This window comes from Bos indicus x Bos taurus, chromosome 3, assembly GCF_003369695.1.
Source record: "Bos indicus x Bos taurus breed Angus x Brahman F1 hybrid chromosome 3, Bos_hybrid_MaternalHap_v2.0, whole genome shotgun sequence".
In the NCBI taxonomy this organism is placed as follows: Eukaryota; Metazoa; Chordata; class Mammalia; order Artiodactyla; family Bovidae; genus Bos; species Bos indicus x Bos taurus.
In genome coordinates this window covers 8374715-8399416 of record NC_040078.1, presented here as the reverse complement: position 1 = coordinate 8399416, position 24702 = coordinate 8374715, and the positions used below count along the sequence as shown (strand labels likewise).

At 41.4% G+C, this 24702-nt stretch overlaps 1 protein-coding gene across 5 annotated transcripts; it reads left to right on the top strand.

Annotated features, from left to right (window-relative positions):
* The first annotated feature begins 262 nt into the window (after positions 1–262).
* UFC1 (ubiquitin-fold modifier conjugating enzyme 1) lies at positions 263–24631 on the top strand. 5 transcript variants are annotated; one of them, XM_027528137.1, is made up of 7 exons: positions 263–279; positions 20944–21066; positions 22909–22976; positions 23213–23276; positions 23581–23657; positions 23907–23997; positions 24196–24631. In XM_027528137.1, exons 2-7 carry the CDS (start codon positions 20944–20946, stop codon positions 24274–24276), a joined length of 504 nt encoding a protein of 167 aa, XP_027383938.1. In that variant the 5' UTR covers positions 263–279; the 3' UTR covers positions 24277–24631. The 5 variants fall into 5 exon arrangements, with proteins under 5 accessions (XP_027383938.1, XP_027383947.1, XP_027383912.1 ...); XM_027528146.1 differs by lacking the exon at positions 263–279 and adding an exon at positions 362–424 and having other exon boundaries at positions 24112–24631; XM_027528111.1 differs by lacking the exon at positions 263–279 and adding an exon at positions 407–424.
* The last annotated feature ends 71 nt before the right edge of the window (positions 24632–24702 follow it).

Here is a 24702-nt window from a genome sequence, read left to right as displayed (position 1 = left end):
ACGTTTTTCTTCTCTACGGCTTTAGGGCGGTAGTAAGGCCTGTGAGAGGTTGCACTCTCTAGTGTGGAAACGTTGGTGGGACCCGAGCTGGCTGGTGTCGACCTCAAGATCCACTGACAGACTGCGACTGGCAGCCATGACGCAGAAGGGCGGAATGTTACGAGGGTCCGATTGCCCTACGAACTTGTGGGAAGGTTCACGGTCTGGGTTTGACCTTTGCCCTGAGCTTCCTGATAACCCGGACGTTCCGTAAACTTAGGTCCGGAACAGAAATCACTGGTCAGTTGCCCTCTCGGATTTCACTCTTTGAGCACTTGCTTTTTGAGCACTCGCTTCCTGAAGGAAGTGTCACCTGAGCTGAATCCTGGACTGTTGGGAATTGGGGGTGGGAGACTGGGTACCTTCTGGAGCTGCCAGCAGTATGGTATGGCTAAAGAGGGGTAAATAGATGAGTTCTGTGAGGTTGGGAGGGGCTAGTTTACGCAAGGCCACGTAAATTATTTTCCTAAGGATAATGAATAGGTTTTGAAGAGTCTTAGCTGAGGTGTAAACAAATACATTTGCATTTTAAAAGATCAGGGGTAGCAATGGGTAGAATGAATTGGAGGGGGCGAAGTTAGACCCAAGAACGGTTAGGACGCTCTTATCCCGAAGAGAGATCACAGTGGTCTGGCCTGTAAAAGGGTGTGTACCGATGGTGGCGGGGGAGGGTGGGAATGATCGGAAATGGATATGAGGCCGAGGGAGGAATCCAAGGTTTTTCTCGGTGTTCTGGCTTAGGCACCTAGGGACTAATGATGCCATTTTCATTATTTGAGGTCGGGGAAGGTGGGGGAGAGAATGAGTTTTAAGTGCCTGTGGGATATCCGTTAGACAATGGAATGTTACATAATGTGGGTTGGGAGTCCAAAAGGAAAGTTTAGTGTGTGTTGTTGAAACCATGGAAGTGGATAAGATGGCCTAGAAAGAGGAATACCTGCATTTAAGAGATGAGGTGAGGAAAGAGGGAAAAAGAGGACACCGAGAAGGGACAAGTAGAAAGAAGAAACCAGAAATATCAAGGAAATTGGTCAGTATTAAAGCAGGAAAAAAAAAAAAAAATCGCGTTAAGATGTGGACTACAATGTGTCCGTTGGATTTTGCAACAAGTAAGTCATTTAGTAACTGTGGAGAAAGCTGTTTCAAAAATATGGTGGGGTAGAAACAACGAGGTAAATTGAGTTACTAGAAAGGCACAATGTATAAAGACAATTTTCATCACAATGTTAATGGTAAAAAGGGGATAGCAGCAGGGGATAGCATATGGGAGAATTTCACAGAAAAGGAAGGAATTTTAGATAACTGTGGGACAGCCAGATAGAAATGTCCAAATGACAGTTGAATGTACGAATCTAAAACATGGGAGAAAGTTATATTAAGTTGGAAAAAAAAAAAGCAAGTGCAAAAGAATACACGCATATATATACAAGTATTAAAAAATGAGTTATGAAATGGGCTTGGGAGGGATGAAACATACTTTTTATTTTAGATTCATTTTTACTGTTTGAATTTGTTTTACTGTGTACATAACATACATTACTTTTATAGAAAGCTGCTTTTTAAAAACTCCAATGATGTATAGGCCAGAAATTCTGAATCATGGACGTTAGAGTGGTTGTTGAAGCCATAGATTTGAATACGCTCCCCCAGAGAGCAGCAGAGGGCTATGCAGAGGCCTTGGTGAAGTCTAGCACTGAAGCCGTAAGTAGAAGAGCCCTTGGAGAATCTTTGGAAAGGAACAGCCAGTGAGGAAGAAAAAACCCTGGTTCCTAGTTGTCACAGAATTAGAAGGAAGAGAGTGTGTCAAGAGGAGAAGTTGTCGAAAGCGTCAGCTATCCCCAGCAAGGCAGCTAACAGGGAAAGTTAAAAGCTATCTCCAAACTCAGGTTTCCAGGAAACTTGGCATAAAGGTAAAATCCATATCTTGAACCTTCACTAGATATTATTGAAATTCAACGTCTATGCTATTCCATCATTATATGTCACAGCTGACAACCCCAGTCTTTCAATGCGTCTTCAAATAAACACCAGCCAATTCTTGCACCATGAATGTTTTCACATCAAGAATGCTTCCTCTCCCATTCTTTATTAAAGCCCTTAGGCTGCCATCAAGAAAAACTTGTGTTGCCAGAAATGGTAAAGTTAAGGAATTGAAAGTAGGAGTATAGGTTGAGAAGACCAAGAACTAACTACTGATCAAGTGGATTTTCCTAAAGCCACCCAGATAGGAGGGCTTCCCAGGTGGCACTAGTGGTAAAGAACCTGCCTGCCAATGCAGGAGACCTAAGAGACACAAGTTAGAAACCTGGGTCAGAAGATCCTCTGGAGGAGGGCATGGCAACCCACTCCAGTATTCTTGCCTGGAGAATCCCAGGGACAGAGGAGTCTGGCTGGCTACAGCCCATAGGGTCTCAAAGAGTCAGACGACTTAAGTGACTTAGCACATACATACACATACCCAGTTTGGCACAGAGGGATTATTTAATAGGCACGGGAGTTTTCAGTAAGCAGGAGGGATAAAGGACAGTAGAGCCAAATGGTATAAGCTTCAGAGAAGGAGTTTTTACAAGAGGATGAGAGCATGATCATCTGAAAGTAGCGGTGAACTAAGGAGAAGCATGGTCCCCTGCCCCCGTTTCCTGCAGGATTGGGAAGAATAAACAGTCTCTACTTTACAAGGTTGAAAGGAAGAGATATCCATTAGAAAAAGCCAAAACTGTCTCTCCCCTCTTCACCACCACCCCATACTGGAACTCTTCCCTTGTGAACAGCCTGCACTCCATCCTCATTTTCTTAAGATTACTCTTTTTCCTAGAGTAAGAGTCATCAGGGCAGAGGTTGCTACCTGTAATGTATGATATGGGGATGTGCCCCCACCCACATAAGCTCATAAAAGAGACAGACAGGCACTACTTACAATTGAATCGTATTCTCTCCCTATCCATATTAGGAAGTGGTTTGATGCCTAGCAATCTTGACATCATGGTGGGAATTCCTTTCCAGGAGCCCATCTCTCTTCCAAACTTAAGCCAACCCCATTTAGAGGATTAGAGAAGAGAGGCCTTCTCTACTGCTGTGGTGTCTTATCTGCTCAGTGCAGCCTCTGGGGAGATGACCTATCACCCTCTTCACTCACAATGGAAAGATAAAGAAAAGGACTGGAATTTTTCTTCATTAGGCCTGCAAAGTAATCCCTCTTCCTCTATAGGACTATACCTAATCCTTTTCCCTAGGGCCAAACCTTAACTAAATTTTACAGATTCCAGACATTGAGACAATCGCCTGGCCAGCTGTTCCTAAATTAGTCCATTCATGACTGCATTCATGACTGTAGGAATGTTTACTTTTGGGGGTGGGAGCTGGAAATACACTCTTAAAACATGAAGACTTGGGAATTCCCTGGTGTTCTAGTGGTTAGGACTCCACACTTCCACTGCAGGGGGCACAGTTTCAATCCTTGGTCAGGGAACTTAATATCCCACATACTGCACTGCATGGCCCAAAACAAACAAACAAAAACACACATGAATCCTCAGGACTTTCCTGGTGGTCTAGTGGCTAAGATCATAATGCCCTTAACAGAAGAGAGCTAAGTAGATTTCCGGAGGTGAAATGGAATAAATGCTAACCAAACCAAGGAGACTGGCACTTATGCCCAGCACTGAGAAAGAAATATTTCAAACAGTAAGATTTTTTTTTGTTCAGTCGCTCAGTGATATCAGTCTTTGCGACCCCATGGACTGCAGCACACCAGGCCTCCCTGTCCATCACCAACTCCCGGAATTTACTCACTCAGGTCCACTCATCATCTATCATCCCCTTCTCATCCCACCTTCAATCTTTCCCAGCATCAGGGTCTTTTCCAATGAGTCAGTTCTTCGCATCAGGTGGCCAATGTACTGGAGTTTCAGCTTCAGCATCAGTCCTTCCAATGAACACTCAGGACTGATTTCCTTCAGGATGCACTTTTGTTGTTGCTGTTAGTTGTAGCTAAACAGTTGTTTCCCTTTTGCTTGAACTGTATGTCATCTCTACAGTTAAAGCAAAAACTTCATCTCTTGTCTAATGTTCTTTTCCCACCCTCTCCTTACTTCAACTAAAAACTCAAAAAAACTCTCTGAGAAGATTGAGAACCCTATATAGGACTCTCTTGTTCCTCCTCCTTTCATGTCCCTTTCTTTATATTCATCCCTGTCTCTTCCTTGGAGCCTCAACTGAGAGAACATCCCTCCAGCTTTCAGGCAGGCCCCCAGGGCTGGGGGAGCCTGGTGGGCTGCCATCTCGGGTTGCACAGAGTCGGACACGACTAAAGCAACTTAGCAGCAGCAGCAGCCTCCAACTGGACCCTGGTTTCCATTCTTTTCTACTTCTCAATACACTCTGTTCCCACAATTATCTCTTCTTCCTTTCGAATCTTTAAACAAACATCCTTCAGCTACCTTCACATGATCCCATTTCCAGTATGCCCTGCACTTAATTCATTGTAATTTTCAGTGATTAGAAAAGCCTTTTTTTCTGTGCTTAAAAAAAAAAAATCTCTTTGTAACTTGCATTTATTGGCCCTGTCTTTTTTCCTCTGGATCAACACATCAGAGCTAAATGTCAGCCCTTCAGAGAGCTACTATCATCTCCCTACTAAAACATTTTTTTCAAAGTCCAATGTTACTACCACTTAAAATTATAGTAGATCTCTCATCTTTCTTAATCTGAATGCTCTATTGAGATTGCTTGTCTCAGTCTATGCTGTTCCCATTTCTGCCAGATTAAAATCTCTTTTTGAGCCAGACATTTCCTTAAATAATTCTATACCCTCTTAGTAACCCATTGTCACAAGTATACTCTTGACGCTTCCAGGCCCACTCTGATCCCTATGTCATTGCCTGGGCTTTACTCTTGAACTTTATCCTACAGTGACTTGCTGACCCAACAATCCTCTCTAGTTCTTGGTTCCCCATTAACTCTAAGCTGCTCCAATTACTCATTTTCATCTTCACCTAAAGCATCATGTTAGCTAATTTCAGTTGTACTTCTAGTTCGGTCGCTCAGTCGTGTCCAGCTCTTTGTGACCCAGTGGACTACAGCATGGCACGTTTCCCTGTCCATCACCAGCTCCCAGAGCTTGTGCAAACTCATGTCCATCAACTTGGTGATGCCATTCAACCATCTCATCCTCTGTCATCTCCTCTCCACCTGCCTTCAGTCTTTCCCAGCATCAAGGTCTTTTCCAATGAGTCAGTTCTTCACATCAGGTGGCCAAGGTATTGGAGTTTCAGTTTCAGCTTCAGCATCAGTCCTTCCAGTGAGTATTCAGGACTTATTTCATTTAGGATTGACTGGTTTGATCTCCTTAGAGTCCAAGGAACCCCCAAGAGTCTTCTCCAACACACAGTTCATAAGCATCAATTTTTCAGTGCTCAGCTTTCTTTATAGTCCAACTCTTACATCCATACGTGACTACTGGAAAAACCATACATTTGATTAGACAGACCTTTGTTGGCAAAGTAATGTCTCTGCTTTTTAATATGCTGTCTAGGTTGATCATAGCTTTTCTTCCAAGGAGAAGAAAAGGTTAGTTTCTAACCTAGCTGTAAGCCTTTAGCTAGAATCCCAGTGTCTCCTGGCTCCTGAATAGGAGAGTAGAGGGCACAGTCAGCTACTGAATCCTAAGGATTTGCTGTCTAACATTCTCCTTAACTTGTTTCCTTCATTTGCCACCTCTGACCTTCACTAACAAGACTTTGGGTAACTCCATTAACTTCCCTGAGCTTGTTTTCTCATCTGTAAAAGGAGCATATATATAAAATAACATTCATGTCATAGGTCATTGTTTTAAAGATTATATTAAATAATATATATGAGCTGTCAACACAGGGCCTCGCTCATTGTAAACATCAGATAAATGTTACCTAATATTTATATGTAACAGTTTTCACCAGTTTTCAGAAATTCGGGAGGTTCTTTGTTAATGCTCTCTGCTGCTCCCACGGGGATGACTTTTTCCAAGTCATTGGTTATCCTACAGGCAGGCCATGACAAAAAAACAGCCCTGTCCTACCAAAACCTCCAGCTAATTAGAGATTTAATTCTCTTTAGTTGTTGTTCGGAGAAGGTGATGGCAACCCACTCCAGTACTCTTGCCTGGAAAATCCCATGGATGGAGGAGCCTGGTAGGCTGCGGTCCGTGGGGTCGCTAAGAGTCAGACATGACTGAGCGACTTCACTTTTCACTTTCATGCATTGGAGAAGGAAATGGCAACCCACTCCAGTGTTCTTGCCTGGAGAATCCCAGGGACAGGGGAGCCTGGTGGGCTGCCATTTATGGGATCGCACAGAGTCAGACACGACTGAAGTGACTTAGCAGCAGCAGCAGCAGCAGTTGTCCAGTCAAATAAAAGTATTTCTGTATTCTAGCAAATTCACTATCTTTTTCAAAGAACATATCAGGAAACTGTTAGTTTTTTTTTCTGAAATCAAGATATGGTGTCTCTGTGATGTTCCCCTAGTCTGCTAGTCTAGTAACACTGACAAGGAAAGTCATCCAGTCATTTACTTAATATATATACATTAAGCATTTACTAATGTCAAGTGCTGTTATAGGCATATAGGGTAGGATACAGAGTGGTGAACAAACAGACATAGTCCATGTCTTCATGGAGTTTATTGTTTACATGGGTGGACTGCCTAAGGAAAGAAAATAGCAAATATACCATTTTAAATTGAGATAGGTGCTATGAAGGAAAAGAACAGACTGCTGTGACAGAAAAGGAATGATCAGGGAAAGCTCTCTTTGAGGAGGTAGCACAGAAGCTGAGACCCAAAGAGCCCAAAGGAGCCAGTCTGCTTGCAGAAGACTATCCTAGAATGAGAGGATATGTGCTAGAGGCCCAAAGGCAAGGAAGAGTCACACCCGGGGCGACTGAATCGCATCATGGTGAACCACTGTTGGCATCTGGGTTCACTGTTTTCTTCTCTCATTTATAAAATAATCTTTAATAACTGTTCTATGATTGTAAAATAATCGATAATCTTAATTCTTCAGTTTCCAGAATTCACCATCTAGAATTTCCCTCTTTGAAAATGTGGACATTTGCGATATGTGGTCCACTGGAGAAGGGAATGGCAAACCACTTCAGTATTCTTGCCTTGAGAACCCCATGAACAGTATGAAAAGGCAAAATGATAGGATACTGAAAGAGGAACTCCCCAGGTCAGTAGGTGCCCAATATGCTACTGGAGATCAGTGGAGAAATAACTCCAGAAAGAATGAAGGGATGGAGCCAAAGCAAAAACAATACCCAGATGTGGATGTGACTGGTGATAGAAGCAAGGTCCAATGCTGTAAAGAGCAATATTGCATAGGAACCTGGAATGTCAGGTCCATGAATCAAGGCAAATTGGAAGTGGTCAAACAGGAGATGGCAAGAGTGAACGTCGACATTCTAGGAATCAGTGAACTAAAATGGACTGGAATGGGTGAATTTAACTCAGATGACCATTGTATCTACTACTGCGGGCAGGAATCCCTCAGAAAAAATGGAGTGGCCATCATGGTCAACAAAAGAGTCCGAAATGCAGTACTTGGATGCAATCTCAAAAACGACAGAATGACCTCTATTCATTTCCAAGGCAAACCATTCAATATCACAGTAATCCAAGTCTATGCCCCAACCAGTAACGTTGAAAAAGCTGAAGTTGAACGGTTGTATGAAGACCTACAAGACCTTTTAGAACTAACACCCAAAAAATATGTCCTTTTCATTATAGCGGACTGGAACGCAAAAGTAGGAAGTCAAGAAACACCTGGGGTAACAGGCAACTTTGGCCTTGGAATACGGAATGAAGCAGGGCAAAGACTAATAGAGTTTTGCCAAGAAAATGCACTGGTCATAACAAACACCCTCTTCCAACAACACAAGAGAAGACTCTATACATGGACATCACCAGATGGTCAACACCGTAATCAGATTGGTTATTTTCTTTGCAGCCAAAGGTAGAGAAGCTCTATACAGTCAGCAAAACAAGACCAGGAGCTGACTGTGGCTCAGACCATGAACTCCTTATTGCCAAATTCAGACTTAAATTGAAGAAAGTAGGGAAAACCACTAGACCATTCAGGTATGACCTAAATCAAATCCCTTATGATTATACAGTGGAAGTGAGAAATAGATTTAAGGGCCTAGATCTGATAGATAGAGTGCCTGATGAGCTATGGAATGAGGTTCGTGACATTGTACAGGAGACAGGGGTCAAGACCATTCCCATGGAAAAGAAATGCAAAAAAGCAAAATGGCTGTCTGGGGAGGCCTTACAAATAGCTGTGAAAAGAAGAGAAGCAAAAAGCAAAGGAGAAAAGGAAAGATATAAGCGTCTGAATGCAGAGTTCCAAAGAATAGCAAGAAGAGATAAGAAAGCCTTCTTCAGCAATCAATGCAAAGAAATAGAGGAAAACAACAAAATGGGAAAGACTAGGGATCTCTTCAATAAAATCAGAGCTACCAAAGGAACATTTCACGCAAAGATGAGCTCGATAAAGGACAGAAATGGTATGGACCTAACAGAAGCAGAAGATATTAAGAAGAGATGGCAAGAATACAGAGAAGAAGTGTACAAAAAAGATCTTCACGACCCAGATAATCACGATGGTGTGATCACTGACCTAGAGCCAGACATCCTGGAATGTGAAGTCAAGTGGGCCTTAGAAAGCATCACTACGAGCAAAGCTAGTGGAGGTGATGGAATTCCAGTTGAGCTATTCCAAATCCTGAAAGATGATGCTGTGAAAGTGCTGCACTCAATATGCCAGCAAATTTGGAAAACTCAGCAGTGGCCACAGGACTGGAAAAGGTCAGTTTTCATTCCAATCCCAAAGAAAGGCAATGCCAAAGAATGCTCAAACTACCGCACAATTGCACTCATCTCACACGCTAGTAAATTAATGCTTAAATCCAGGTATATTAGACTTACTCAAGTGAAGTGTTCTTGTTTATTTCTAGTAATGCTTTTGCTTTCAAGCCTATTACATCTGTTATATAATTTCCTTTTGGTTTATTTTTCCACAATATATCTTTTCCCATTCTTTTACCTTCAACCTTTTGTGTATCATATCATGTTTTAGTTTCTAGTATCTTATGTTAATTATGATTTGCTATTAATGCATGTGGAATTAATTTTAAAGGGTATGTATAATATTTCCAATGCTCTAAAGTGACACATTTATCAATGCAAAATTTTCTTATGTATTTGGGTCTTCCACTTGTTTTCCTCAGTTGACTTATTCACAGGGCATTAACCCACTGTTCTAATTATTGTAGCTTTACAATACATGTTAATATTTGGGTTAACTTTTAGTCATTACTTATCTTTTTCAGAATGTCCCTTTCACTTTTTTCCTTATTTTTCCATGTGAGTTAAAATTAATTTGTTTAAAAATCTTGCTGACATTTTTATCTAGATGTTAAATTTATAGATAACATTGGGAAATTGACATCATTACATATTCTCTCTCTCCAAGAACATGATGTTACTTTCCATTTGACCCAGTTTTCTTTTATGTGGGTAGCATTCTAAAATTTCCTTCATACTAGGAATTTCCTGGCAGTACAGTTGTAAGGACTCTGCACTTTCACTGCCAAGGGCACAGGTTCAACTCCTGGTTGGGGAACTAAGATCCTGCAAGCCTTGAAGTGTGGGGGAAAGAAAATTTCATTTATGCAGATCCTGCTCATTCTTTTTGGTTATTCCTAGGCATTTTATCTGATTTGTTGCAATTGGGTCTTTCTTAAATTATATGTTTTGTTTATTGTTTATATATAAAGGATATTTATTTCTGCATGATAGTTCCTCTTCCAATCAGTTTACTAAATTCTATTACTTGTAGTAATTTTAAAGTTTATTTTCATGATTATATATATATAATAAGCTATCATCTGCAATACTGATAATTACATTATTATTTTGGCTATATAAAAATGTTTATAAGTAGTTAGCTTGGGAGAAAACATGAAGAAATGAGGTAAAATGAGTTAGGAAAATTCTTTTTGTTAGTTATAATTTCACTGATGATTAGCTAAAATGATAACAGGATTCTCAGCATTTTAAATGAGTTCAGGGCCTGGACGCATGGTATTCTAGAAATCAGAAATATTTTGTAAGTGAAATTGTTTTCCGCAAAGGTGGTCTGAAGAATGCAGATCAGATCAGATCAGTCGCTCAGTCGTGTCCAACTCTTTGCGACCCCATGAATTGCAGCACTCGAGGCCTCCCTGTCCATCACCAATTCCCGGAGTTCACTGAGACTCACGTCCATCGAGTCAGTGATGCCATCCAGCTATCTCATCCTCTGTCGTCCCCTTCTCCTCCTGCCCCCAATCCCTCCCAACATCAGAGTCTTTTCCAATGAGTCAACTCTTCGCATGAGGTGGCCAAAGTACTGGAGTTTCAGCTTTAGCATTATTCCTTCCAAAGAAATCCCAGGGCTGATCTCCTTCAGGATGGAATGGACTGGTTGGATCTCCTTGCAGTCCAGGGGACTCTCAAGAGTCTTCTCCAACACCACAGTTCAAAAGCATCAATTCTTCAGCGCTCAGCCTTCTTCACAGTCCATCCATACACGACCACATCCATACATGACCACAGGAAAAACCATAGCCTTGACTAGACGGACCTTTGTTGGAAAAGTAATGTCTCTGCTTTTGAATATGCTATCTAGGTTGGTCATAACTTTCCTTCCAAGGAGTAAGCGTCTTTTAATTTCATGGCTGCAGTCACCATCTGCAGTGATTTTGGAGCCCAGAAAAGTAAAGTCTGACACTGTTTCCACTGTTTCCCCATCTATTTCCCATGAAGTGAGGGGACCGGATGCCATGATCTTCGTTTTCTGAATGTTGAGCTTTAAGCCAACTTTTTCACTCTCCACTTTCACCTTCATCAAGAGGCTTTTTAGTTCCGCTTCACTTTCTGCCATAAGGGTGGTGTCATCTGCATATCTGAGTTTATTGATATTTCTCCCGGCAATCTTGATCCCAGCTTGTGTTTCTTCCAGTCCAGCGTTTCTCGTGATGTACTCTGCATATAAGTTAAATAAACAAGGTGACAATATACAGCCTTGACATACTCCCTTTCCTATTTGGAACCAGTCTCTTGTTCCATGTCCAGTTCTAACTATTGCTTCCTGACCTGCATACAAATTTCTCAAGAGGCAGATCAGGTGGTCTGGTATTCCCAAGTCTTTCAGAATTTTCCAGTTTATTGTGATCCACACAGTCAAAGGCTTTGGCATAGTCAATAAAACAGAAATAGATGTTTTTCTGGAACTCTCTTGCTTTTTCCACGATCCAGCGGATGTTGGCAATTTGATCTCTGGTTCCTCTGCCTTTTCTAAAACCAGCTTGAACATCAGGAAGTTCACGGTTCACCTATTGCTGAAGCCTGGCTTGGAGAATTTTGAGCATTACTTTACTAGCGTGTGAGATGAGTGCAATTGTGCGGTAGTTTGAGCATTCTTTGGCATTGCCTTTCTTTGGGATTGGAATGAAAACTGACCTTTTCCAGTCCTGTGGCCACTGCTGAGTTTTCCAAATTTGCTGGCATATTGAGTGCAGCACTTTCACAGCATCATCTTTCAGGATTTGGAATAGCTCAACTGGAATTCCATCACCTCCACTAGCTTTGCTCGTAGTGATGCTTTCTAAGGCCCACTTGACTTCACATTCCAGGATGTCTGGCTCTAGGTCAGTGATCACACCATCGTGATTATCTGGGTCGTGAAGATCTTTTTTGTACACTTCTTCTCTGTATTCTTGCCATCTCTTCTTAATATCTTCTGCTTCTGTTAGGTCCATACCATTTCTGTCCTTTATCGAGCTCATCTTTGCGTGAAATGTTCCTTTGGTAGCTCTGATTTTATTGAAGAGATCCCTAGTCTTTCCCATTTTGTTGTTTTCCTCTATTTCTTTGCATTGATTGCTGAAGAAGGCTTTCTTATCTCTTCTTGCTATTCTTTGGAACTCTGCATTCAGACACTTATATCTTTCCTTTTCTCCTTTGCTTTTTGCTTCTCTTCTTTTCACAGCTATTTGTAAGGCCTCCCCAGACAGCCATTTTGCTTTTTTGCATTTCTTTTCCATGGGAATGGTCTTGACCCCTGTCTCCTGTACAATGTCACGAACCTCATTCCATAGCTCATCAGGCACTCTATCTATCAGATCTAGGCCCTTAAATCTATTTCTCACTTCCACTGTATAATCATAAGGGATTTGATTTAGGTCATACCTGAATGGTCTAGTGGTTTTCCCTACTTTCTTCAATTTAAGTCTGAATTTGGCAATAAGGAGTTCATGGTCTGAGCCACAGTCAGCTCCTGGTCTTGTTTTGCTGACTGTATAGAGCTTCTCTACCTTTGGCTGCAAAGAAAATAACCAATCTGATTACGGTGTTGACCATCTGGTGATGTCCATGTATAGAGTCTTCTCTTGTGTTGTTGGAAGAGGGTGTTTGTTATGACCAGTGCATTTTCTTGGCAAAACTCTATTAGTCTTTGCCCTGCTTCATTCCGTATTCCAAGGCCAAAGTTGCCTGTTACCCCAGGTGTTTCTTGACTTCCTACTTTTGCGTTCCAGTCCGCTATAATGAAAAGGACATATTTTTTGGGTGTTAGTTCTAAAAGGTCTTGTAGGTCTTCATACAACCGTTCAACTTCAGCTTCTTCAACGTTACTGGTTGGGGCATAGACTTGGATTACTGTGATATTGAATGGTTTGCCTTGGAAATGAATAGAGGTCATTCTGTCGTTTTTGAGATTGCATCCAAGTACTGCATTTCGGACTCTTTTGTTTACCGTGATGACTACTCCATTTCTTCTGAAGGATTCCTGCCCGCAGTAGTAGATATAATGGTCATCTGAGTTAAATTCACCCATTCCAGTCCATTTCAGTTTGCTGATTCCTAGAATGTCGACATTCACTCTTGCCATCTCTTGTTTGACCACTTCCAATTTGCCTTGATTCATGGACCTGACATTCCAGAAAAGGCAGAGGAACCAGAGATCAAATTGCCAACATCCGCTGGATCGTGGAAAAAGCAAGAGAGTTCCAGAAAAACATCTATTTCTGCTTTATTGACTATGCCAAAGCCTTTGACTGTGTGGATCACAATAAACTGGAAAATTCTGAAAGACTTGGGAATACCAGACCACCTGATCTGCCTCTTGAGAAATTTGTATGCAGGTCAGGAAGCAACAGTTAGAACTGGACATGGAACAAGAGACTGGTTCCAAATAGGAAAAGGAGTATGTCAAGGCTGTATATTGTCACCCTGTTTATTTAACTTATATGCAGAGTACATCACGAGAAACACTGGACTGGAAGAAACACAAGCTGGGATCAAGATTGCCGGGAGAAATATCAATAAACTCAGATATGCAGATGACACCACCCTTATGGCAGAAAGTGAAGCGGAACTAAAAAGCCTCTTGATGAAGGTGAAAGTGGAGAGTGAAAAAGTTGGCTTAAAGCTCAACATTCAGAAAACGAAGATCATGGCATCCGGTCCCCTCACTTCATGGGAAATAGATGGGGAAACAGTGGAAACAGTGTCAGACTTTACTTTTCTGGGCTCCAAAATCACTGCAGATGGTGACTGCAGCCATGAAATTAAAAGACGCTTACTCCTTGGAAGGAAAGTTATGACCAACCTAGATAGCATATTCAAAAGCAGAGACATTACTTTTCCAACAAAGGTCCGTCTAGTCAAGGCTATGGTTTTTCCTGTGGTCATGTATGGATGTGAGAGTTGGACTATGAAGAAGGCTGAGTGCCGAAGAATTGATGCTTTTGAACTGTGGTGTTGGAAAAGACTCTTGAGAGTCCCTTGGACTGCAAGGAGATCCAACCAGTCCATTCTAAAGGAGATCAGCCCTGGGATTTCTTTGGAAGGAATGATGCTAAAGCTAAAACTCCAGTACTTTGGCCACCTCACGTGAAGAGTTGACTCATTGGAAAAGACTCTGATGTTGGGAGGGATTGGGGGCAGGAGGAGAAGGGGAGGACAGAGGATGAGATGGCTCATGGCATCACTGACTTGATGAACGTGAGTCTTAGTGAACTCTGGGAGTTGGTGATGGACAGGGAGGCCTGGCGTGCTGCGTTTCATGGGGTCGCAAAGAGTCGGACGTGACTGAGCGACTCATCTGATCTGATCTGAATATACCTGGAAGTTTTAAAGTTGCATTTAAGTATGAAGTTAACTTGAAAATATATAGAGTGACAGAGGTACAAGGAAAAAATACACGAATTCACTATCATAACAGATTTAACACACTGCTCTTACTCACTGATAGAGCAAACCTCTTTCAGAACCAATAAAAACTTAAATAACATGAGTAGCAAATTTAACTCAACAAGTATAAATATACATATACAGCCACTATACTCCAGAACTGCAAATTACAGATTTTTTTCAAGCACACTTGGGACATTTTGAAAATTGACCATATAGTGTATGCTCAGTCATATCCAACTCTTTGCAACCTCATGGAAAACTCCTCTGTCTATGGAATTATCCCAGTCAGAATACTGGAATGGGTTGCCATTTTCTCTTCCAGGGGATCTTTTGAACCCAGGGATGAAGCCCACATCTCCTGAGGCTCCTGCATTGGCTGGTGGATTCTTCACCACCACTGAGTCACCTGGGAAGCCCTACCCTATACTGCCATAAGGCAAATCTCAACAAATTTTAAAGTTTTGAAGTGATACAAAGTATGTTTCTTGACTTGCAGTTAAGATACAGATCAGTAACAAAAAAGTACCTATAAGTTATGAAATACAGTACTTCTAAGTAACCTCCCCCAAAAAAATCACAGTTGGAGTTAGAAAATAACTTGAACTGAATGATAATAAAAACACTACATACACAATGTGGATGTGACTAAAGCTATGCTTATAGGGAAATGTATAGTCTTAAATGAACATATTAGGAAAAAAGAAAAACTGAAAGTTCAAAAGCTTTGCATCCATCTTAAGCACCTATATAACAGTAAATTAAAACCAAACAAAGAAAAATGTCTGTATAGAGATGTCTGGAAGGATGTGTACTTAAAATGATAGCAGGCTTTTTTTTTAATATGGGGTAGAATTTTGAATTTATTTTTCTGTATTGTTTAAATAAGCTAGAACAAACAAAGCCATTTTCATTTTAAGAGAAACAGTACTAGAGGAAAACATGGGATAATTTTTAAAAAGTAATATAGACTGTTGTGGTGACTCAATACCAGAAATTTTAAGCAAAAAAAGACTGTGGGGAAAAAAATTTTCTACATGGTTAGAAATACTATGAACAAAAACTAAGACAAACTGAGGAAAATATTTATAATTCATCACAAATGACTAATCTCTTTAATATATATTTTTAAAAAACTCATAAAATCAGTAAGAAAAAACAAATGACAATTTAAAAGGAGCAAAGCATATAAGAATTTATAGAAAATGAAATGCAAATGAATCCTAAACCTATGAAAAAAATATTCAACCTTACTCAGAATGAGAAACAGACTCTAAAATTGTCTTGAGATTCTACTTCAGTCATGAAATTGGCAAAAAGAACTCTGTTGTTAACACTGATTTTTTTTTTTTTTTAAGGAGGGGAAACTTGTCATTTCATATATTGCTAGTAGTGATACAAATTGGTTTAATTTTTATAGAGGACAATTTTTAACAAATTGCCTTTTATAGAGGCAATATTTAACAAATTTTAAAAAGCACAAATCTTTTGAGGCAACAGTACTATATCTAGGTATTTATTACATGTGTACAAAGTGATGAGTAGACAAAGCTATTAACTGCAGTACTGTTTGTAATAAATAGCAAAAGACAATTTAAATATACCTCCTGAGGGTCTTGCTGAAGAAATTATGGTAGATTCATACAATGGGATGCATCTACAAAAGAAGAAAGAGTCGGGGTGGGAAGAATGAGGTAGTTTAATTATGTATTAATATAGAACAGCCTCCAAGATATTTACTCAATGAAAAAAGAGCAGAAATTTGAACAGGATGCTATGACTTATATAAAGAGTTTTCAAAGAAGGTATATGTGTGTATATGTGTAAGTGCACAGAGTATATCTGGAAGGATATACAGAGAGCTAGTTCGAGAGGAGAGCCCCGGGGAAGAGGACTAAGTAGCCAAGGAATGGGATTAGAGGGAGACTCACATTCACATTACATTACATTACAGGCTTACGTTGCACTCTATAGCATTTTCTACCTTTTGAATTTTGAGCAGGTGCATGTATTTGTAAGTATTTTGAAGCTACATCTGTGTATAATTTTGTGATTTTATGCTTATTTTATAAATGTTTCTATATAGCATATTGCATATAATTAAGTCCTGCTAGGCGCTTTCTTCCGTCTTCTCTTATAAACAACGATCTGGATATCTGCTGTCCTTAATATTACTACTTTATTCCTTCATGACTTCCTGACTTCCAGAATGCTCTTCTTTCTGCCTAGAATGTCACATTTACCCTGTTCTCTCCTTTTCTGCATATTCAATATGCTCATCCTAAGGGATCCAGTTCAAGTACTATCAGCCTTACCTGATTCTCTCAGGCATATGTACTTGGACTGTACTGGTACATGTCCAGAATAGAGATTTATTGTATGGTAATTGACTACTTATTAATTTCTCCTCCCCAAAGAATATGTATTTTCATCTTTATTAACCAAATCCTCTGACACCCCCAACCCTTGCCAATATCTTGCTTTGAACTCAAAGTCCATAGTTCTATAATCTCTAGGGGTGACATTAACACCTCAGAGTCCTGTGCACACTTCAGCCCATTCCAGGGAGGGGGCTGGTTGTCCCATTTATGTTTCTGCAGCTCTACTGTTTGTTTCTGCAGTCTCTCTTTGTGTTTTGATAACTGTCTGCCCTTTAAGGGTGATGAATAGCCCTCTAATACGAACTCTGACCCCTCAGATCACTGCTACTAATTTCACATTGGCCCAGAAACGGTAGAAAGCTGGTTGTGGATGTGATCTCTAGAGCCAAACTGTGCTTGGGACTGAATGCCAATTCTACCATTTAGCGGCTGTGTGATATAGGGGTTTCTTTCATTGAGCCCAACTTCAGTTTCTTCAAATGTAAATGAAGCTAATGAAGTAACTATTAAGATTGTTGCCAGAACTAAAGGATCTAATTTTTTTTTTAATGTTTAGGACAGTTCCTAGCACATTGTAAGCATTGTATAAAATTTTTTTTTTTTAAATCATTCTCTCCACCAAGTTCTCTTCAGTGTTATAAGAATTCTTTGCTGAAGTCTCCAGAATAATTAAAGGCAATAACAAAAGGAAAAAAGTTTTCCGAACTGGTTACCCATCTATCAGATCAGATCAGTCGCTCAGTCGTGTCCGACTCTTTGCGACCCCATGAATCGCAGCACGCCAGGCCTCCCTGTCCATCACCAACTCCCAGAGTTCACCATGACTCATGTCTATCGAGTCAGTGATGCCATCCAGCCATCTCATCCTCTGTCCTCCCCTTCTCTTCCTGCCCCCCAATCCCTCCCAGAATCAGAGTCTTTTCCAATGAGTCAACTCTTCACATGAGGTGGCCAAAGTACTGGAGTTTCAGCTTTAGCATCATTCCTTCCAAAGAAATCCCAGGGCTGATTTCCTTCAGAATGGACTGGTTGGATCTCCTTGCAGTCCAAGGGACTCTCAAGAGTCTTTTCCAACACCACAGTTCAAAAGCATCAATTCTTCGGCGCTCAGCCTTCTTCACAGTCCAACTCTCACATCCATACATGACCACAGGAAAAACCATAGCCTTGACTAGACAAACCTTTGTTGGCAAAGTAATGTCTCTGCTTTTGAATATGCTATCTATACTGATCCTCTATATGGTGGTACCCTCTCCTCACCATTCTGAGCTATATTCTCTGAGAATATTAGAGTCCAGACTAACCCCTTTAAAATCAGAATGAGGAAAAATTTAAATTCCTCCCCTAGTCCAAAGTTTATTTCCCTAATACAATATTTCTCCTTTTGTCCCTAGGGCTACTTTTCTCCATGATGACTGACAATGGGATTTTCAACTACTTTCAGGGGCACCCTCGTGTACCCAACAGTACTATCCATCAAAACCATGGTCTGATGTCAGTACACTTCCCAGAATTGAAGTTTCCAGTCATTTCTGTCCAATTCCTTCTTATAGCTGTTTTAGGACAATTTCCTTCAGGGCAAGTACTCTGCCTGCCTTATGCACTACTGTATTTCCAATGCCTGAATGTAGTAAGAACTCCATAAATGCACAAATAAATAAAAATAAGTAAAATAAAAATGAAAAGCTCGTATATATAGTTAAAATCGCCCTATAAACACTACTATCCTTTCATAGGTGAGGACGTGCAGCTCACAGAGATAAAGTAATTCATCAAAGTCTGGCCCTCCCCTACTTTACTGAGGAATAATTGACAAATATATATTTTTAAAATCGTGGCTTGATATACATCTGCATGTATCTATCATATATATGTGGTGAATACATCTGCACGTGTGAGCACATATACGAATGATTACCAAAATCAATATCCATATCCATCACTTCACATAGTCAACACATGTGTGGTTAAGAACGTTTAAGACTGGACTTCCCTGGTGGTACAGTGGATAAGAATCTGCCTGCAATGCATGGGTTCAATCCCTGGTGTGGGAAGATTCCACATGCCATGGAGCAACTAAAATCCACGTGCCACAACTACTGAGCTCACATACTATGATTTCTGAAGCCACTGCACCTAGAGCCTGTGCTCCACAAGAGAAGCCACCACAGTGAGAAGCCCATGCACCACAACAGAAAGTAGCTCTTGCTCACCCACACACCACAACTAGAGAAAGCCCATCTATAGTCACCATGTGGTGGTGGTGGCGGCAGTCTAGTCACTAAGTTGTGTCCAACTCTTGTGACCCTGTGGACTGTAGCCACCAGGCTCCTCTATCCATGGGATTTCCCAGGCAAGAATACTGGAGTGGGTTGCTATTTCCTTCTCCAGGGGATCTTCCTGACCCAGGGATTAAACCTGAGTCTCCTGCATTGCAGGTGGATTTACTGCTGAGCCAGCTGTACATTAAATCCTCAGAATGTATTCTTTTTATAACACTGTGCACCCAATTTGACCTACATTTCCCTATTTCTCCTCCTCCTCCAAATTCTTATGACAATCAAATTGCACGCCTCATTCCAAATCTCTGCTTTCCACCACACCACAAAGCCCACACTCAAAATGGAATAAATCTTTATTTCTCTAGGAGAGAAAACTCTAGTGAGATACTACAAAGCTTTGCCTTAGCCTTATCCAATATCCAATATTTTAAAGAAACATATTGCATGCTAATAAAAGAAAAAAATTACATCATCATCTCAGTGAATAAAGAAAAAGCATTCAGGGAGGGGGGAACACTCCCATTCATGATAAAAACCTTCAGCACTAGGAAGAGAAGGGAACTTCCTTAACCTGATAAAGGGCACCCATGAGAAGCCTATAGAGAATAGCATACTTAAAAAAGAAAGACAGTGCTTTCCTCCCTGAAATCAGAACAAGAAAAGGGTGTCTGCTCTCAGCATTGTACTGGAGGTTTCAGCCATAAGAAATTAAATTTGTAGATAAACTATAGAATTTCATGATTAATAGGATTTGATCCAAAATTACAGCTAAAGGTTGCAGTGATTAACGCTGCAAACAAGACATGTAAGTTAAGGCCAAAAATAATGTGCTTCTGTTTAAAAACCAACTGGAAGATACAAAATTCTGAAAAAGGATTACTGGGTACCTACTGTGTGCCATGCACTGGAGATAAGAGACATGATTCCCTCCTAGATTTGTTAATTTCATACCCAAAAATGACTAGGCTAGACGAAGGCAAGTTTTCTAGCGGCCTTTCAACAATTTTGGCATTTATTAAGAATTCTCTAATTCAATTGTGTTAACTCTTTCGGCCTGAGACTGTATATACTTTGATTCTCCATGGTTTCCAATAAGTTTCAGAAGTTTAATACCTTCCTAATGGATGACTTTTGATGCTTTTGAACTGTGGTGTTGGAGAGGACTCTTGGGAATCCCTTGGTCTGCAAGGAGATCAAACCAGTCCATCCTAAAGGAAATCAGTCCTGAATATTCATTGGAAGGACTGATGCTGAAGCTGAAACTCCAATACTTTGGCCACCTGATGCGAAAAACTGACTCAATTGAAAAGACCCTGATGCTGGGAATGATCGAAAGCGGGAGGAGAAGGGGACAACAGAGGATGAGATAGTTGGATGGCATCATCAACTTAATGGACATGAGTTTGAGTAAGCTCCAGGAGTTGGTGATGGACAGGGAGGCCTGGCATGCTCCCGTCCATGGGGTCGCAGAGTCGGACACGACTAAGCGACAGAAATGAACTGAACTGAATGGAAGACTACAGTGGCTCCCTGCTACCTCAGCCTAACTACAAGGAAGTTAAGGAAGTTTAATCAAAGCTGAAACAGGTGACTCGCGCATTTTAGGATGACAGGAACCAGAAGAGCGCCTAAAACTGCCTGAATTCTAACAATTCTTCAAGTGTCCAGAAGGGTTTTCTGAGATTACGTCTCTGAGCATGAGCGGAAGTCACCCTTTGAGCAATCTGCAGTTAAATGATAGGTGCCATATTCAGGACAGAGTCATCCGTTTCCATTCTTTCCTCCTCGTTGCGCCCACAAGCAGGTGATCCGGTGACAAATTTGTCTTCGTTACTAGAAAATAAAGATCGTATTCAGCGAAGTTTTAAGGCAGCCACTCCCCATCTTCCCATAGTAAAGATGGAGGCGCCCTGAATGTAAACTACAGGTAATACCACTTCCGTATTTCTCTTGTGCCCTGGTCTAAGATGGCGGACGAGGCCACCCGGCGTGTCGTGTCTGAGATCCCGGTGCTGAAGACCAACGCCGGACCTCGAGATCGGGAGTTGTGGGTGCAGAGACTCAAGGAGGAATATCAGTCTCTTATACGGGTTAGTTGTGCTTCTACTGTCAACCGTGTCGTAAAAGGTTTGCGGGCAATCAGGTGTCCATCGGAATAGGCTCCGTGTGGAATCCACTTCCGGTTTTAAAGTTTAACTTAAAAATTCAAAGATACTGGATGACTTCGAGGCTGGGGGACTTAAGGAGCCGCGGTGGGCAGGAGGCAGAAGATACTCAAGCTAGGAACTACAGTGGGGCCAGATTTTCTTCCTGAAAGCAGCAGTTATTTTAGGGATACGCGGCCCAGGAAAATGACGTGTCTTTCTGGCTCCAGGTGATTGCTCTCCTGGATGTAGGGGAGGTGGTCTTAAGGATTTCTTAGAGCCCTAAGTCCGGGCCTGAGTCCCTCCGCTCTTTCACTTGTCCTAAGGTAGGAATACATATTAGAGCGAAAAATTAAAGTAGGTATTAGTTGCAGAGAGATGAGGAGCTCAGCTCAGTTAGGAATGAACCGTTTTCTCAGCTAATCTCCGTTCTGTGGAAAAAATTTGACTTCTTGCGGTGGTCTCTGTCTGTTTCAAAGGTTTCCTGGTGCATGTATTCACTAAAAAATAAATTTAAAAAATAATGTACATCTGGTACCTAGGAAGGGTATCCAAAGCCGCATAAAGTGGAGCCTACCGATAGACAGAAACATATTATTATAATACATAAGGTGGAGAAAGAGGGAGAAGGAATCTGAGAAATTGCTAGGATGTTTTGAAGCAGGAGGTGAGATACCTAAATCTAGCCTGGGTTTGGTCAGGGAAGGCTTTTAGAAGAGGCAATGCTTGAGCTGAGACTGAAAGAGTAAACATAAGTTAGCCTTATAAAAAACGAGCATAAGAGAAGAACATTCAAGGCAAAAGGAACAGCATGAGCAAAGTTATGGAAGCTAGAAACACATGACCTATATGAAGAAACACAAGTAGTTCAGAGTTGTTAGAGCATCAGGGTGTGTCAGGGAGTGGTAGATAAGACAATAAATAGATTGGAGCACTTGAATTCTATCTTGGAGGCCTTGGGATACCTTTAAAGGATGTTAAGCAGAGGATGTTAACATGATGAGATTTGGGTTTAAATCAATCACTGGCAGAAGAGAGGAAAACAGAATTGGCAGGGCTAAGGCTGAAGTTTGGAGGCTGTCATTAATCCAGGCAAAAGAAAAGTGATAATATAAATTCAGCAGTTATGGTAAAGAGAGGAGAGGTAGACTTGAAGGATATTCAGAAGGTAAAATCAGCAGGATATCATAAAAGATTGGTTTGTAAAGGGGAAGGAGACTTAAGGATGATTTCCAGATTTTTAGCGTGGGTGACTGCACGCTAATACTGCCAATGGAGATTGGTGCTGTGGAGAAACAAGTCTGAAGGACTAGGGGGAAAGTGGCACTGCCAAGTTTGAATTGCACCTGTGGAATGGAGGTAGAAGTTTCAATATACATTTGGATGTAGACTTTGAAGCTCTGGGAAAAGCTCTAGTTTAAAGATAAAGATTTAGAAGTCATCAGCATATGAGTGCTAGTCAGAATCAGGACAAAATGAAGTCTTGGGAAGGAATATGCCATAAAATGAGTTGTCGCTGAGATTGTCAGAAGTGAGAAGAAAAGCCAGGCAACATCATAAAGTTTTTTGTGCCTGTTAAATTGAGTAGAACCCAAGCGTTCTATTCTCTCTTCTGCACAAGTGCCCTACTTACCAATATGGCTTTGACTTCAACTTATGTCAGAAAAGTTGGGTAAAGAGAGTAAACATACTAAGTTGGGTAAACATACTAATCACACTTCTTTTGAGGGAAGGCGTACTGCCCTTGGCTCCAATTCCCCCCTCAAAAACCTCATTTTCTGCTTTTAGTATGTGGAGAACAACAAGAATGCGGACAATGACTGGTTCCGACTGGAGTCCAACAAGGAAGGGACTCGGTAGGCAGACCCTCTCGGGAGTTGTGGCGGTGGGGATCTTACCTAGCTTAAGCATTCCGGTGTCCCAGAACCCACTCTCAGGCCTTTCCTGCCCCCTTCTAGTCTTCACTCCCACAACTCCAGAGTTCCCAATTCCCAACCTATGGGTCTCCCAGGCTGGTCACCTAAGCCAAAAAGATGTCGTATGAGTATTAGAACAATGGGAAAATTGGACTGAGGTTTGGTTTCTGTTATAGGTGGTTTGGAAAATGCTGGTACATCCATGACCTCCTCAAATATGAGTTTGACATCGAGTTTGACGTGAGTATAATGGAGTGGTAGTTAATGGAGGTTAGTTGAGGATGATGGATTAGGTGATTGTTAACAAGCTAACCTTTCTTGGAGGGACCAAAGAAAACTTTTTAAATGGGAGGGAAAATCTTAATGACGTTTGAAACAAGCACAGGTTTTAATTACTCATCTCCATGTCCAGAACCCTGCTATGTAACTGCTGCTTGGGGGAGTTTGCAGCACCTTTCATTTCAACCAAGAAATGTGTATATCTGATTAGATTAGTTCCTTTCTATTCTGCTTCTGTCATATTAAAGCCTTGTAATTCTTCCAGATTCCTATCACATATCCCACTACTGCTCCAGAAATTGCAGTACCTGAACTAGATGGAAAAACAGCAAAGATGTACAGGTAGGACTTAACAGGAGATGGGAAAAGGTCAAAGAAGGCCTTGGTGAAGAACTCTCCAAGGCAGAAATTTCCCCAGAGTCTGCCGGCCTAGAGAAATTCTACATCTCCCTCTGCCAAGCCTGGGCAAAGCACTTAGATGACCTCGTTCTCAGTTCTGATCCCCAGTAGTCTTCCTGTGCTCTCAAGAATCTGCTTTGCTTTGTGGTGTACCTTGCATGTCAACACCTTCTGATCTTGTTCCTCTCATAGGGGTGGCAAAATATGCCTGACTGATCACTTTAAGCCTTTGTGGGCCAGGAATGTGCCTAAGTTTGGACTAGCTCATCTCATGGCTCTAGGGGTAAGTTTGGAGTATCTGGTGTATAAGAGGGGAAGGGGTTTGGTCCTGAGCGATATAAGAACAGTGAGAGTAAACCTGGAATAACAGTGTTTTCCTTTGGGTCTGTTCTCCCAGACTATCTCTAGGAAGGAGCTTCTGGTGGAATACAAGGCATTGACTGGCTGGTAGTAATCTCACAGGGTCTCCCTTGTATTGCAGCTGGGTCCATGGCTGGCAGTGGAAATCCCCGATCTGATTCAGAAGGGAGTGATTCAGCATAAAGAGAAATGCAGCCAATGAAGGATCAAGCCACTGAGGCAGGACAGAGGGACCTTTGATAGGCTACTGTTCCTGTTTTCCTGTGCATCATTCTTCTTACTCATCTAACTGCTTCCCTTCATACCTCTTCACCCATAATTGTTACTAAGTAGCTGCAGCAGACACTGCTGAAAAAAACAGCACTGCTGCTGAATTTCTTAAGTTGGGCTACACAGGAAGAGGAAAGACTACGGCCTTGAAAAACCAAGAGGCAATTTATATCCCTTCCCTAGGTGGAGCACTGCGAGGTCTAGAGGGATGGGGGGGACCAAAAGTGGGTACATAGTCTTTCTGGTTTCTGGAGATAACTCATCAATAAAAGCTGCTTTCTCTGGTGGCTTGCGGCTCTCATTGGTGGCTGTAATCGTGGGTGAGTAGCCTAAGGGTCAGCAGGCTACCACCCAAGGC

Excerpts from the sequence above, each read along its gene's own strand:
- UFC1 (XM_027528111.1), top strand. Across the intron at positions 21,067-22,908 it reads AATATCAGTCTCTTATACGG|TATGTGGAGAACAACAAGAA; the intron begins GTTAGTTGTGCT and ends TTCTGCTTTTAG. Across the intron at positions 23,277-23,580 it reads AGTTTGACATCGAGTTTGAC|ATTCCTATCACATATCCCAC; the intron begins GTGAGTATAATG and ends TAATTCTTCCAG.